The 14,724-nt window shown below is 44.4% G+C and overlaps 1 protein-coding gene across 1 annotated transcript in view; it reads left to right on the top strand.

The window, feature by feature from the left end:
• Positions 1–14,724, top strand: part of LOC104625409 (collagen alpha-1(XXVI) chain-like) — a 150,212-nt gene extending 135,488 nt beyond the window's left edge. Inside the window, exons 9-14 of the mRNA XM_010293027.1 lie at positions 693–785; positions 2,268–2,329; positions 4,752–4,814; positions 10,039–10,083; positions 11,130–11,214; positions 14,552–14,724. Coding sequence (XP_010291329.1) covers positions 693–785; positions 2,268–2,329; positions 4,752–4,814; positions 10,039–10,083; positions 11,130–11,214; positions 14,552–14,724 — 521 coding nt within the window. The remainder of the gene's footprint in view (positions 1–692; positions 786–2,267; positions 2,330–4,751; positions 4,815–10,038; positions 10,084–11,129; positions 11,215–14,551) is intronic.

Below are 14,724 nucleotides of genomic sequence, written 5' to 3'. Positions count from 1 at the left end.
GTCCCTCCTGATGGCTTTCCCTTCCCTGCTCCACTCCCATTTCCATCCGTTTCCCAGAACTCAGTGGACCTGTGCAAGCCAGCCAGTTGAACGCCTGAAATAATCCTAAATGGCAAGAGAGTTTCCTGAGTATGTGGAGGGCGCAGAGCACACCCTCTGCCCCGGCTTTCCTACATCCTTAAACCTATGATATCTCCCACCACCAGCTCAGCAGGGTGAGCTTGCTGGGTTGGTGGGGATGTGCTAGACGGCTGGGTTGGCTCAGCAGTTCGCTGATGCCAGGCAGGAGGAAGCTCCACATCCGTGTTGGATTTCTCAGGTAGCCAGAAGCCAGACGTGTCTTGGGAGATGGCAAATTTTGGGTCAGTTATCGGTGTACAGTGCAGAGCTACTCTTAATCTGCTTTGGCACTCAAAGGTAGGGTCATATAGGTGGTGTGCAGGAACACCAATTACTTGACAGAAAGGACAGCTTTTCTGGCGTTATCAGAGATGAGATGAGCAGCTCTGCAGGTGTAGAGGACACAGCCTGTGCCCGTAGAGAGCAAAGGGCAATTGCTCCAAGAGCCCGGATTTTGCATCCTGAAGCACTGCCGGCCCTTGGCCAGCAACTGGCGCCAAAGGATTTTGGAGGGAAGCCCTGCCTGCTGGGAATGGGCAGCTCGACACTAACTGCTCTGCTCTTTAACACAGATGGAGAACCCCAGCTGGCCTCCACCGTCATAGACACCATCATGGCTGGCCTGCCAGGACCACGGGGAGCCCCAGGCCCTGTTGGGCCACCAGGTAAAAAAACTCAGTTGAGCTCCAAAGCCGTAATGATGGGGAAGATGAGCAAAAGAAATTTTTGATGGAGAGTGGAGTGGCTTGTGGGATGCCTGCAGGCAATTAAGTGGCCCTCACTGGAAGGGCAGTAGGAGCAGTGGGTCCAGGAGTGGGAAGGGTGGTCAGTAGTGACCAGGTTTCTTATCTGTTGATAGTGGCAGGTTGTTTTACCTTTGGCAGGACACATCTTGCGAAGGGAATAATTAAAGTCTGTCTTTAAGAATGGGTTGTCCAGTGAATTCCTTTATAAGAGCAGAGTTGTTCTCACCACTGCTGCAATCCTGTCCTGTCGCTGTGGAGCTCCACTGAGCTGGATGTGGCTCTGTGATGTGTTTGCAGACTTTGGAGCTAGTTTGAGCTATCCAGATTTTCACTGGTATAACAAATCAGAGAGTGAGATGAAAATTCAGTGTCAAATCTTCTTTTTCTCTGTGCTGATGAGTGGCTTAAATGATAATATTCCTGCACACATCAGCACTTCCCTGTATGATGCATATTTAGGAGTGAACTCCCATTAGTTGCAGAAAAGGCTTTTCCTTTCATTATGAGAGCCTTTCATTTATCCTTCAATTCCTTTATTCTTTGACTTAAGCGTTTGTATGGTGCATTAATGATTGAGGCTGATTCAGCTGTACTTTGTGTATAATGTCCACATTGTTTCATCTCAAGGGTTGTGACAACTAAAGCAGAGAGGAGCATTGCTAAGTTCAGACTAAGCAAATATCCTGTCTCCTATTTGCAGGTATAATTTAACAGCTGCTGTTGAGATGAGATATAATTATTTTTCCAAAAGAAATGAATCTGTTAAGTGACTGTGTAAAGCAAGTTGACCTGTTCAGACAGTGTTTAACTCGTCCTGGAAGCAGGCTCTTCTGTGGTACAGACTTTAAAAGAAACTTGCCACTGGAGTGAGCAAAGAACAAGACAGAGCTTTGCTTTGCCGCAGTCAGCCTCTCAGGCTAGCTATGTCCAAACCCCGTCTCCCTCGTTCATCATCAACTTTCTGACAACACTAGAGAGACAGACCGTAGCAGGCTTGTGGACTTCCCTTGCCACCTACAAGACACTGTTTCAGGAACAGCAGCTGTAGTATCTTGCTTTGACGTAGCTGTTCATGGATCTAGTTTAAGTTTTCTCAAAAGTTGTGATTTTTAAACAATGGAAATGCAGCACGTTACTGACATCATTCCTGCCTGTTTTCACCTTTTTTTCCTCCCAGAGCTCTAACATCTTCCCTAGAGCACAGGGATATATTATATCAGGCTGTGGGTGTCCAATATCCAGTGTGTGATGAAGCGCTTACACTGTAGTCCCGTGATCGATGGAACGGCTCTTACCCGTTGAGAGGCTAAGCAGAACAATGACAGGAAGTGCATGCATTTGGAATTTAGGTCCTTCCTTCTAAGTCTCTTTAAAATTGTCTCAAATGATGATTCCCACCAGGACCACCAGGTGCATCAGGACCCAAAGGGCCACCAGGACCTATCGGAGTCCCTGGATCACAAGTAAGGCACTTTACTGCGTTGGGGCTGAAGGGCAGTCGGGGTTTAGGTGCGAAACATCTCACTGCACAAAGAGGGAAAGTAGTTTATAAGTCTTAGATCTGGTGTTTTGTTCCCCATGAAATTCTGTGATTTTAATACCTTTTTTAATTCTGAATTGTGTTGAGGGGTTGAAATGGTTGCGCTTTCCAGATTTTCCCTTATCATAACAACACATCTTCCTGGTGCAGTGTCAAAACATTTCACTGCGGCCTGAGCTGATGCAAAGGATTTGACATGGGCTTTATTAACAAGTGATAGAAAAATACTGCATTTCCTGTGGAACACATAAAAAGAACAAAAATGCATCAATGGGAATTCACCAATTCACCAAAGTGGATTTTTTAAGCCTAGCTTTTGAGGAATAGCGCTTTCTATTCAAGAAAAATATCACAAATTCCCATCAGTTTGATTATTTATCGGTACAAAAATTGTGAAGGGAGAGGTAATAATGGAGTGTGATAAACTCACTCCAAAGAAGATAGGAGAAGGGCAACATACTCACATGGATGGAAAAAGCCATTTAAATGGAAAGAAGTGAAGTCATGATGAATAGTGAACAGCCAAACTACTCAAAATTGTAGTTGGCTGATACAAAGGGACTCCAGTTTTGGGAAGAGTATTACTTAATGTGGAGGTAAACCAGTACCATCAAATATTTCAAAGGAATCTAACATGACTAAAGAGGTAAAAGTGACTGAAAAGCACAGGCAGAGAGAAACGTTAAGTAACTTAACAGAGGGCTGTAACTTTGATCCTGATAAGAAGAGGTTTGGAATTGCTAGAAATTAAAGAAATGAGATTTTTACCATGTATTTATTAATCCATTCGAAGAAGCAATGGACAGCAGGTTAGTGAAAGTTTGCCAGTGTAGCAGAATCATTTCAATTAGTGCATGCTCTAGAGAACGATGAGAAACTCCAGATAGAAATGAACACAGTGGGAAATTTGGCAGCAAAATGACAGATTCAGTTTAACATGATTAAATATAAGGCAATTCAGAATTCATAAATAGGTTCCGTAGTAGAGTCTGGCTTTTTCACATGCAGCACACATTATAAATTTTTTTTTTGTTGTTTTTAACAACTGATTTGTGGAATTCGGTGTTCTTGAGTGTCCCTATGCAATCACACGCTGAAAGGCACCGTTGAGAGCTGTTAAGAGCAAAGGATGCTTATGGACACTTAAGCTTTGTTCATGCTGCATGTTTGACATGGGGCCAAGTCTGGTTGGTGCCCTAGCTCCTTTGGCAGCCCTACTTAACCTCCTAAATAAGGCCTGAGTTTCTGAACCTTTTGTGGGCCCAGGGGAGACGTAGCTAAGCTGGAGGCCAGGTCCCTGAGCAGCTTGGTGGTGAGCTGGTAGGGCTGACTGCAGGCAAGGAGCAGCGTATTAATGGTGAGCGTTGTTGCCTCCCAGCTGAAACTAGGAGAGCGCTCCTCCTTTGGACCCGTAAAACATTAATGCTCACTCTTGTTGGGCCACTTAACCAGACGTTGAGGCTCCTCGCAGCTATGCGTTGAAAGCCCATTTCTCTGGATGCTGAGAGGTGGGGGCTTCTGGGGGCTGTTGTTAAGCAGGTTGGCTTCGATCATCAGCGGTCTGGCGTGGAGCAGTAGTCGCATTTGCTGCAGTCTGCAAGGCAATGTGCAAGTCACTTGAGGTGGAAAAAAGCATCTTGCATATGGTTGTGGGGAGCTGACATGCTGAATATAAACAAACAATATTGTTCTCTCCCTTTCTGGTTTATAGCTGTGGCTTCGCTGGGTGGATAAGTTAAGAATTTGGATTGATTTCTGCAAAGCAGTTCAATTAGTAGAAATCTGGAGACTATGCCGTTCTTATCCGTTGGTGACTGCTTTATAGATTTATTCGACCCAGGGAGCAAAATTATTAGTAGAGATTGGGCTTAATCTAAAAATTGTTTATTAGGGTGAGTGAATAGCTTCAAAATAATTTCCACTGCACAATCCAATTAATTTTCAGGTATGTATACTTACTCATGCCACCCACTGAGGCAATTATGGAAGAGTGGTAAAGTAGTGGGGATTTTTAAGCTAACCATACTATCTGTGTATTAATTTCTTCATGGTAACTGAGGACAAGAACTCTCCTGTCATACTGACCCCTTAAAAAACGTTACATCACTAGCCTGCAGTGCATTAAAAGACCCAAACAGAGGGATATGCAGAAACTATAGGTCTCAGGATATCGGGAAACAGAGCTTCCATTGCTGTTGCTTGAGGGTAAAAGACAATCCAGCCCAATTGCTTAATGGGTGTATGAGGTTTTCAGGATCTGAGGATCACTGAGAAATGTACTTACTACACCTACACAAAGGGTGCACCGTATAAATTAATTTTTTCTTGTTCTGCATCTCTTCTAGGGCTTACCGGGCTCTCCAGGACAACCCGGGCCAAAAGGCTCCAAAGGAGACCGAGGAGAGAGAGTAAGGTTTTACATACACAGAGAGATTCCCAGCAGCATCTGGAGTGATGCCTCAGAAATTATGTACAACATAGGTCTTTCAAATTCTGTGGGACCACAGCCATGAACAGTTTTAAATGTAGAGTTTCTAGGCCTTCTGCAAGAACCAAGATCATGATGTACCGTACAGATAAAGGGTTGAAATTGCTTGCAAAGTATGGCGTTCCCAAGAGATTCAGGTAGCAAATACATGGTATATAAAGGCTTGTGGAGACCAACTTTCTTCTTGAGAGCCAACCAAAGCTCTTAAGCATGGAGTATTTTGTGTGGTCTAACTGAATTTTTCCTTCTATGGCAATAAGGCAGTAAAAGCTCATCAGACTTTTCCTGAACCAAAGCCATTCCCCAGGTCAAATGATGTTCCTAATATATTTAAAATATTGAAATGATGTTCTTAATATGTTTACGTGCTATACCTCAGTCCTTGATGGGTTGTCAAGTGCTAGTAACTAAAGATTAGATAGAAGGGCTGTTTGAATGTTATTTATTTCCAAACTGGTGAAGTTTAGGAAATAGCAGAGAAAAATTTAACAAGGATATAAATATGTCCAATTCCCAGTCCAGCATTCAAGCACTGGGAAGAATTTCAAAGTGGCATTTGGGCCTTCAGCACCTTCTGTTCAGCTGACTCGCCAGAAGGCCATGGTCTTTGAAATCTGGTCTGAGAGACACCAGGAGAGCAAATTCATTTGAGAATGTAGTATGTGGTGGAAGATCATTCGGCAGTTAGATCTGAAAAATGTAGAAGTGGGCACAGATGGACTGTGGACCACCACTAAGACCCTAGTGTGGAGCAGAGTCAAAGAAGGGAAGAAGGATAAGGAGAAAAATATTGGCTGGTACCTCTGAAATGATGGACATCTGCAGTGGTGGCTGCATGGACATAGCCATGTGCCACAGCTGTAGGAAACAAGTTCCCTTTTCTTCCAAGTGCCACTTTTACCATCACATAGATGGAGGTGAATGTGGAGGTGGTCACCACCTGTACATGGGTGGCTGTAGATGACATGCATCCCCCATATGACAGCATCTCCTCTTCATTTCTGCTCACTCTTCCAATCCAAAAGACAGAGGGATGTCTGAAAGAGCTAAGACACATGCAAATTGGTTAATTCCAATTTGATGACTTCCCAAATTTATGAGAATAACCAGCAACAGACTTAAACTGTATTTCTCTATTCGGACAGCATGCAAGGAGACCAAGTCCCAGTGACTTGTTCCATTCCCTCCTGAGGCACTTTGCATTAAGGAGCACCGGATATCTGAGGGTGGAGCACATATGCTTTTAAAAAGCTTCATTTTATTTTATTATCTTTGCACATTGTCTTGGGTGCTGTGTCCCTGTTCTTACATCAGAAATCACTTGCAGCTCCCTGAAAGACAGAGACCATTTTAAGTGACTGTTGATAATCTTTTAATAAATAACAGTCCTTGTGCAGATCGCCACTTTGGGCATGTATTGGCTTTATTAATAGATTACAGACTAACGTATTTCTGGGACTAGAATTTAAGATTCTGATAGAGAGCAAAACCTTAACTGATGAGATTTCAGGACACGTTACTGACTACAGCTCATTACCATTAAATGTTAATTTTCAAAGAGGGGGGAAAAAAATGTCAAGTTTCCATCCAGGAAACCGATAAGAGCTTTTCCTCAATGATTCATTTAACATTTTGCTTTAGTTTGTGGTTGACTATATTGCTAAGACTACTCTTATTTTGAAACAAAAGCTCTGTTGCACTGTGTCCGTTCAGTACAGACGAATCCTTTAGACTTTGATTTTGGTCTCTCCTTGTTAGATATTCTGAACTGCAACTCTCCTTCTAGGTTTGGGACAAATGAAATTTTCAAATATCAAGATTTCTTGCTAAATAGAAAAAAATAAATTGTGTTGCCTGTCCTTCCTCCTTTAGCGTGGAAAGCGAAGCCAGTTGCTTTTTCTGGCAGAATTTCTGTAGGATGTTCTGTGCGCTTTTTGTCTTTTGTGAGAGTGGATTTGAATGCTGGTTTTGACAACTACATGCTGCAATTTTGGGTTTGGAGGATACAAATTAGGGCTCGCTTTACAGGAGCTGTGCAGCTGCAAAGAAAAGCAGAGGAGGGTTTACAATATCTATTGAGATTTGAGAAAATGTTATTATACATTCTTCCTGCTTAATCTCAGAGAGAACAGATGTAGGAGAGACCTGAAGCAGTCTGAGCGCATCCCCTGGATGGCACATCTATATGCGTGCCGCTCACGATCAGCCTCCGTTCATCTTATTCTTAAACAATGCCAGTGAAGGATAGAGCACATCATCTCCAGGCAGTCTTCAGAGGTACAGCCAGAGAGGGCCTGGGATAAAAGATACTTCTAACATCCAGCCTAAATATCCTTTGATCCCCTTTAAGCTGATAACATCCTTTCTGTTCCTCCTGGACATAGAGAATGGAATGGTCTGTTTATGTATTTTGAGTGCATTGTTATGTCTCCTCCCTGCGATGTGCTGCTTGCCTGTGCTTTTTCACAGGCCTTACTCCCTCCAGCGCAGAATCCAAGTATTTCCCTTTGAAGATGCTCAGAGCACCTGACAAACTGGGCCTTCCTCCCCGCGCTCTTCGTGTCGATACGGGCCTCTGTCTGGTGCTGGCTAGCTGCTCACCGAGCACTGCGCCGCGCTCCGTAGTCATGTTTTTTAGATGCCCAAGACTTGTCGTTTTTTTATACAAAGCAGCAGTTTGATGGACACGATAACAAAGCAGGTCATCATTTCTGGCAAATACTACAAAAAGCTAGGTGGTTTTTGGGGGAAAAAAGGATGGGTTTCTTTCTGTGTATGTCTAGAGGAGAAGAGCTAGGTTAAATATGTGGCTGTTTCATCAATGGATTTCTAAAGATGCTTTTAAATTTTGCTGCTTGTTCCCCAGCTTCTGCTTTCTTATGAAATAATCTATAACTGTTCTTCTGGTGAGGGATTCTGCCCTGCCCCAGCACGCTCCAGGGTGGGAAACCAACGCTGCAGAGGAAAACGGGGAAAAAGAGATGCTCAGTTTGATGGCATTTCATTCTGCCCCAAACCAACACATACCATTTCAAAATGTTTCTGTTTAAAACAACAACAAAAAAACCAACCCCAACCCAAAAAACCCCACTGAGAACAATGTGAAAATTGGCACAGCAGGAGAATGAACCAAACCGACCAAAAGACTGTACGTGTGTTTTGATCAGTAGCTGTTGGGGTTAATGCAGGGATGTGTGTGTGGAGCAGGAGGCAGATTAAATCAGTGCTCTGTGGGAGTCCTGGGCGCTGCTTGCTGTCTGGGGCAGCATCAGCCCCTCAGTTACTAGAGAGGAGAATGCGGTATCTTTGCAAGAAACAAATCTCCAGCCAAACTCCTTCCTGGGTATAACGTAACTGACTGCTGTAAGGTTCAAAAAATTGCTAATCGTCTTACTGAGAGGGTACTGAGCTGAGCAGGTCTATATCGAAGCAAACTTCTCCAAAGTGCGATGGGATTTGGAGATGGTATTTGACAGAAAACCATGACGCCCTTTTCCTGTCTCTAAGTGATAATGTCAAGGGAAAGGAATTTTTTTTCATGTTATCCCAAATGTAAGGTTTTTCATTAAGCCATCTTAATTTCACTAGTAAAACTTACACTGTGTTCTTGTCAAATGGAAAAATATCTCCTAATGACACTTACTTTATTTCCAACAGGGGCAAGCAGGTCTGACTGGAGAGAGGGGCATTAAGGGATTTCCTGTAAGTGATGTACTTGCGGGTGTGTGCAAGACTCAGATGTGTTTGGTGCCTGCCTCGCACCGTAAATACCACCCAGCTGGACCGCAGCTGGTCCAGCCAGCTCTCTCAGATGCAATGCTTAGCTCAACTGTCTCCAGCTTAGACGTTTGTTCAATAGGCAACCTCACCTTAACGTATTCCTCTGCAAATGAAACGGTCTTTGGCATGTTAAGCATAGTGCTGAAATGCCACAATCAGGAAGGCATCATGCCAACAGAGGAGATGATGTGCTTTGCCTGCAGATCCCCTCTCACCAAACCTTGGCAGACAGAAGCCCTGTCCCTGCCCAGTGAGGTTCCTGGCATGACCAGAGCCCAAAGTGCATCAGTTGTTGTACTGATACTGTTGACCAACCCAAGTACATCAGCTGCTCTCAACTCCCTCTTGCACCTTGGTCTGCCAAGCTGAGCTGGAAATCCTTTAATGAGGTTAGGAGATGTCTCCAAATGATTTCTTGGCAATACCTGAACAAGTGCACACAGGAGATGATGTCTGCATCAACACATACGGCTGAGGTGCAAACAAACCAGTGGAAATGAAGGTTGGCTGAAAGTGAGCTAGCGGAGCAAGTTGGGATTTTTTGGCTGGAAGCATCCAGAGAGGTCCTAGGTCCTCTGGAAGGTTTCTCTTCTCTCTTCTTTCATTCCACCTCATCGTTCTGTACAATTCACACCACCTTTTCTTCAGTCCTTCCTCTCACACCCTCCCCTGCTTTGCAAGTATCTCAGGGATGACCAACAAGTTTGAGGAGCCCAGGCATTCCCACTTTATTTTTTTCACCAACTTGTTGGCCCTTTCGCTTGTTTTATGTTTGGCTTGTGGTTTAATCTCTCCATGTCATCTGTTCTTTGAGAAATGCATGAACTTCTTGGTTAGGGGGGAACATCAGACCAATGTTCACGGCACACAGGGATCTTTGTTCAAGAAAAGCTTAATGAGCATCTTCAGAGGCAGAAAGTGATGTGACTAATTAATGAAAGCAGAATGGAGGATATTATGTTCTAAATAAAAGAAAGATGAACATGTGCACGTTTGGGGGAGGGGAACAGGATTTTTATCTCAGTGTGAGATAAAAGCATTGCTCATTGAGATCTTCATGAGGCGTATATAGTCTTGTTGTGGGCCCAGGCCATGGCAGCCAGACCCTCCTGCAGTTTGACCACTCCTGGCCAAGTTCATCAGTGATAGAAATGGTGATGACCTCCTGGGAAGCTGACGGGAGCCAGGACAGTGCGCACGAGAGCACTTTGGCCCTTGGCGTAAAGTGCTAGAGAGTCAGTTTGTTTTCCGCTGGTGAAATGCTTCTACCTTTAATTTGTTCCTTTGGAGGGAAGGGATGCAAGTGATCCTGGACACGGTCCTCAGTCACATGAAAACAAATTTCTGTTTCTTGTCTGTTTTAGGGTGAACCAGGCAAGAAGGGTGAGGAAGGTGACAAAGGTGCCGATGTAAGCATGTATTTCTACTGTTGTTTTACTTTCCTTTTTGTCTCTTTACTGTACTTCAACCATATTCCCTTTGGCAGGCTGCTTTGTGGAGGGCAGGGGTCTTGTCCACAGTTGAAAGTGCAGACCAAGAGATGATTTGAACCTTGGGTTTGATCTTAATACATGCTAGAAATCGCGGTCTTTGAGGTTGCCTTGGCCATGTTGTCAGCTGCCCTTCCCACCATGCTCTCTGAACACCTCCTCGGTCCCCAGTGGTTGTTTTGCCACACAGAGCTGCTACAAGGTGGGGAATTACTCCCCCACTGTCTCTCCCACAAGCTTAGGGACAGACTCCCAGAAAAATCAAACTTTGTGTACAGAGAGAGAGTTGGAGTTCTCACATCTCTGCTCTTCCACCCTAAAATACTTCCCAACATCTATCTGTCCCTTCAAGCCCATATCTAAGGCAATGGGGGCAATAAGCTACAGCTTGAGTGTACATGAAGGTATGTGGACAGGCTTCAGGCAGCCTGTGGCCCAGCTGGGAGCTCTGTGAGAGGCAGCATGGAGCCCGTACGGATGGGCTGGCATGCCCCTGTGCCGGTTTATACGGGAGCAACAACATGGTGCTAGCCACACCTCCTGGTTTCCTGGTGTACCAACCAAGAGAAAGCCCAGGTAGCTCACTGATGTTCAGACTAAATGTCAAATGAGAGCAAAACCTGTTCTCCAGGTAGCTCAACATACTTGCTAACGTAAGCGACACATTATAAAGGTTTGACAGGAATATACACCCTGGGTTTGGCCCACTGCAGAAGCAGGAACCAAACTGAAAGGCTTGGCTTTGGGTCAAAGGCTTTGCAAACATGGGGTATAACCGAGGAGTTTTTCTTTAAATAGGGATTTCTCCTGCATTCCTACTTCACCCTTGCAGCTGATCTCCCCTTTTACATCTTTTCTTCTTAAAACATTCACATTGCATAGTTTGGCATTATGGAGGCAACATTATGAAGAAGCAGCCTATTCTGCAACGTGTACCAATGTTAGTTTTCTTTTCCTTCTTGCAGGGGGAAGGTGTTCAACAACTTCGAGAAGCTCTGAAGATTTTAGCTGAGAGGGTATTAATTCTTGAGCACATGATAGGAATTCATGGTAAGCATCGCTATGGTTTTCTTTTCTAGACAACCGGGGCCTCTGTTCAGGCAGCTGCTTGATGGTTAAACATCCTCCCAGTCTCCTAAACTCTCTGTCTAGTATCTATTCAAGCTGGGTTTTCAAAACTAGGTACCCAACATGACTTAAAGGACACTTAAAACCGCTGAGGACCTAGAGCTTCCACCAACTGCACTAGTTACTCCAGCTTTACAGTAGCAGGTGAAATGACCACCCCCAGTAATTTTTATTACAATTCAGAGAAAGCCAAGTCACGAGCAGCAGCTCAAGCCATGTGGCACAGATCATTTACCAGCTTCCCAGGGAGCTGCTTGTTCAAGTCTTTAGGCCAGACCATTTAATCCTGCTTAATAGTGTCTTCCAAGTGACTTTAACACCACTGAGGCCCTTGCCTTGTGTAGCACTATAATTTACAGAGAAAGCCCAAGCAGTGCTGCACATTGCCCTGAAAACCAGTGATCCCTGAACGTCTTGTAATTATAGCTTACATAAAACCTGTTTTCACAATCAGATTTACAAGAAAGTCTCACGTGTTCTTTGTTCAGATAGATTTTAAGTTTTTTGTTGAGGCTATTTACCATCACCAGTACAGTGTGTGGCATCGTCCCTTAATGAGTGTTTTCTTCCCTTAACCAGAGTATGGGCTTGTGCAATTGTCACAGATCAGACTTCTCCCTTTGGGGTACTTAAGGATCAACATCTCACAGCTGCCAAAAGCTGCTGTGCCAATTTCTTCCCTTTCAGAAACACAGTAGAGGCAAAATGTTGTTTAGATCTACTATCCCAGCCTGTGAAAAGCAAGCCTGTTCCTTGGCACCGAGATGAGCTTTTTTTAACCAAGTCCCATAGCACTTCTCTTATTTTCTCCTTGACACATGGCACCTCATTCCTGGCCTCACTTATAAAGCACGCTGCTCACACCTTCTTTCAGCCTGACATCCATTTTTATTATGAAGTCGCCTTTGGATATTGATTTAGCCTATGAAAATGCTAAATAGCTAAAATGTCCAGCCGTTCCTAAGCCAGTGACTTACAGCGCATCTCTTACTGTGCAATAAGGCAGCGTGCTTCGAGAGCCCACAAGCTCCTTCTGGAGCCAGCACAGTGCTAAAATGAAAATGCCGCTGGGCACTTCAAAGCTGAAACAGTGTCGGTGCATGCTGCTCCGTTATATAGCTGCACTGGCTCGGGTCTCAGCACTGCTCTTCGTTACTCAATGGACGTGTGTCTTTTAGAGGCGCAAATACTATTTCCAGAAGCAACAGGCAGCAACAGCTTAAGCCTTTCGGGAAATCATGAATCACGAACCCATGATTTAACCACAGCCATCCTGACCTTACCTCTGCGTTAATCCTAGTTTGCTTCATATTTTCATTGGATTTATACACCAAGGGCAGGAAGAGATGTTTTTATGCTGCTTTGCTTTGAGATGGTGGAGATACCAGGAAGATGCCCACTAGATTACCTAGGCAGCAATCCACGCCCAGCCGGTATGTTCTCCGGGCAAGAGGGGAAGGGGAACCCAATCCATAAGCACAGGGCAGTATATTTACAGCACCCAGGGCCCTCCAGTAGTTTTTACTTTGTACCTTCACTCACACAAGTGTAAATCAAAATGTCAGCTCTTCAGGAAGCTTGCATAGACACTGGGGCTTGGACTGGGGGGTTCACGCAGCTTTGCCCCCGCGGAACTGCCTACTTTATCTATTTTATACTTTGCCTGCTTGGCAATACAGCAGCAACAAGGCATGCGCTGCCATTAGTTTGAAACGGTCATTTTGGCAAACCATTTTTACTGACATAAATGTATTTTCTGTTATTGCTTGGGATGGAGGGGAGTTATTTATAGCCATGTATACTTCTACACTAGTGTAACTGCATCAGCAAAAATGGATGGGTTTTAATTGTACAATCTAGTTAAGGCCATATTTAAACACCTATATTGTGTGACGTCTTTATATAAATAGTTCCTCTTTTTATCCAGTAACAGTATAGATTATTATATTTTTACTCTGTGCTTTTGAGATGGTTCCATTCTTCAACTTAAGATACATTTTAGGCCCTACAAAAACACTGTTTACAAAGAGAACTTGGAAAGTAAGGCGTTTTTTCCTTGTGCAATTTATGTTCATCTCTTTATGGTTAAAAAAAAAAAAAAACACAACAGAAAAAGACATAAAATAACAAAACAGAATATCCTTGAGCACAGACCTCCCTGCACTGAAAGGAACAACACACATTTAAATCACCCAGGACCAACTCTCTGGTCATATTCCCACTGTAGGTGTTAAGGATTTTACCACAGGTTCTTGGGCAACCCAACTCAGCCCAGCTTTAAAGACCCACGCAGAAATGCCAGTCGCACGCTCTCATTTTCCCAAGAAACTTGACAATCAGTGTGGTTTCCAAAACCACAGCCACCCAAGCAACAAGGCAAAACATACCAGCAAACAAAGCTATTCTCTGTGATGGGAGGGCAGTTTGCGATTATCTGATGCAGCAAACTGCAGAGAGCAGCCCAGCAGCGTTTACTTCCAGCGAACGCAGCACAAATCCTCCGGCAGCCAAACGCTCACTTGACACAGAAATGCTGCCTCGTGGGATCAAACCAAGGCAAACATCCTTCTCTGAAGGCAGAAGGAAGCAGCAACTAGGGCATTAAACACAATGAGGCAGCATTGGGTTATCGGCATCTGTTGCCGACTGCTGGGAAAACAGAAGAGTGGCCATAGTCAAAGGTATATTTAGCTTCGTAGGGCAGGACGCTGTAGAAAGAGGAGATGTGTGTTACTGTGACACATGCTGGGAGAATGGACGGCTAATATTTATTCCCAGCTTTATTGCTAGTCTGGCTGTAGCCTAGGGTGGATCAATCCTTCCGTTCAATCTTTTCAGTGCCTCAAAATGTGCTCCTTTACAAGGAGTGAAGTGGTACTTACGCCCTCAGGAGCATCACTTCCCAGTGACCACTTGGCCTCATCCTTCATTGGACAATGCTGGGTAGCAGCTATAACCCAAGAAATTCATAAAAGAGCAGTGCTTTATAAAAGGATTCACGAATGGGAACAGGACCTGCTGGGCCACATGCGTAAGAGTACCTGCCCCCAAGAGTTTAGACAGAGCAGAGGCAGAAGACCTAACATAGGAGTAGGGTGATGGCAGCAACCATGTAAGCACCACAATTGCTTGCTGGATGAAAAGACAAGAGGAGGGATGACACTTCTCCCAGAAGACGTATCATTCAGAAGGGCCCATTTACTCTTTCCTTAGCCTCCCCTTTTAAATAGCGCTCTCCCGTGACTTTCTCTCCTTACAGACTCTTTATCTTCCATTGAGCCAGGCTCTGGACAAGATGTGATCCCCGGCTCCCCTCTGCGAACCAGCATCAAGATCAAACGTGGAGGACCCCAGCAGCCACAGGCCTACCAGATCCTCTCTTCACTGCTGGATGACAGTGAAGCCAAAAGGAGAAGCAATCGGATGAAGTAG

This window comes from Phaethon lepturus, unplaced genomic scaffold (genome assembly GCF_000687285.1).
Source record: "Phaethon lepturus isolate BGI_N335 unplaced genomic scaffold, ASM68728v1 scaffold10868, whole genome shotgun sequence".
Taxonomy (NCBI): domain Eukaryota; kingdom Metazoa; phylum Chordata; class Aves; order Phaethontiformes; family Phaethontidae; genus Phaethon; species Phaethon lepturus.
This window is presented reverse-complemented; position numbering and strand designations above follow the sequence as displayed.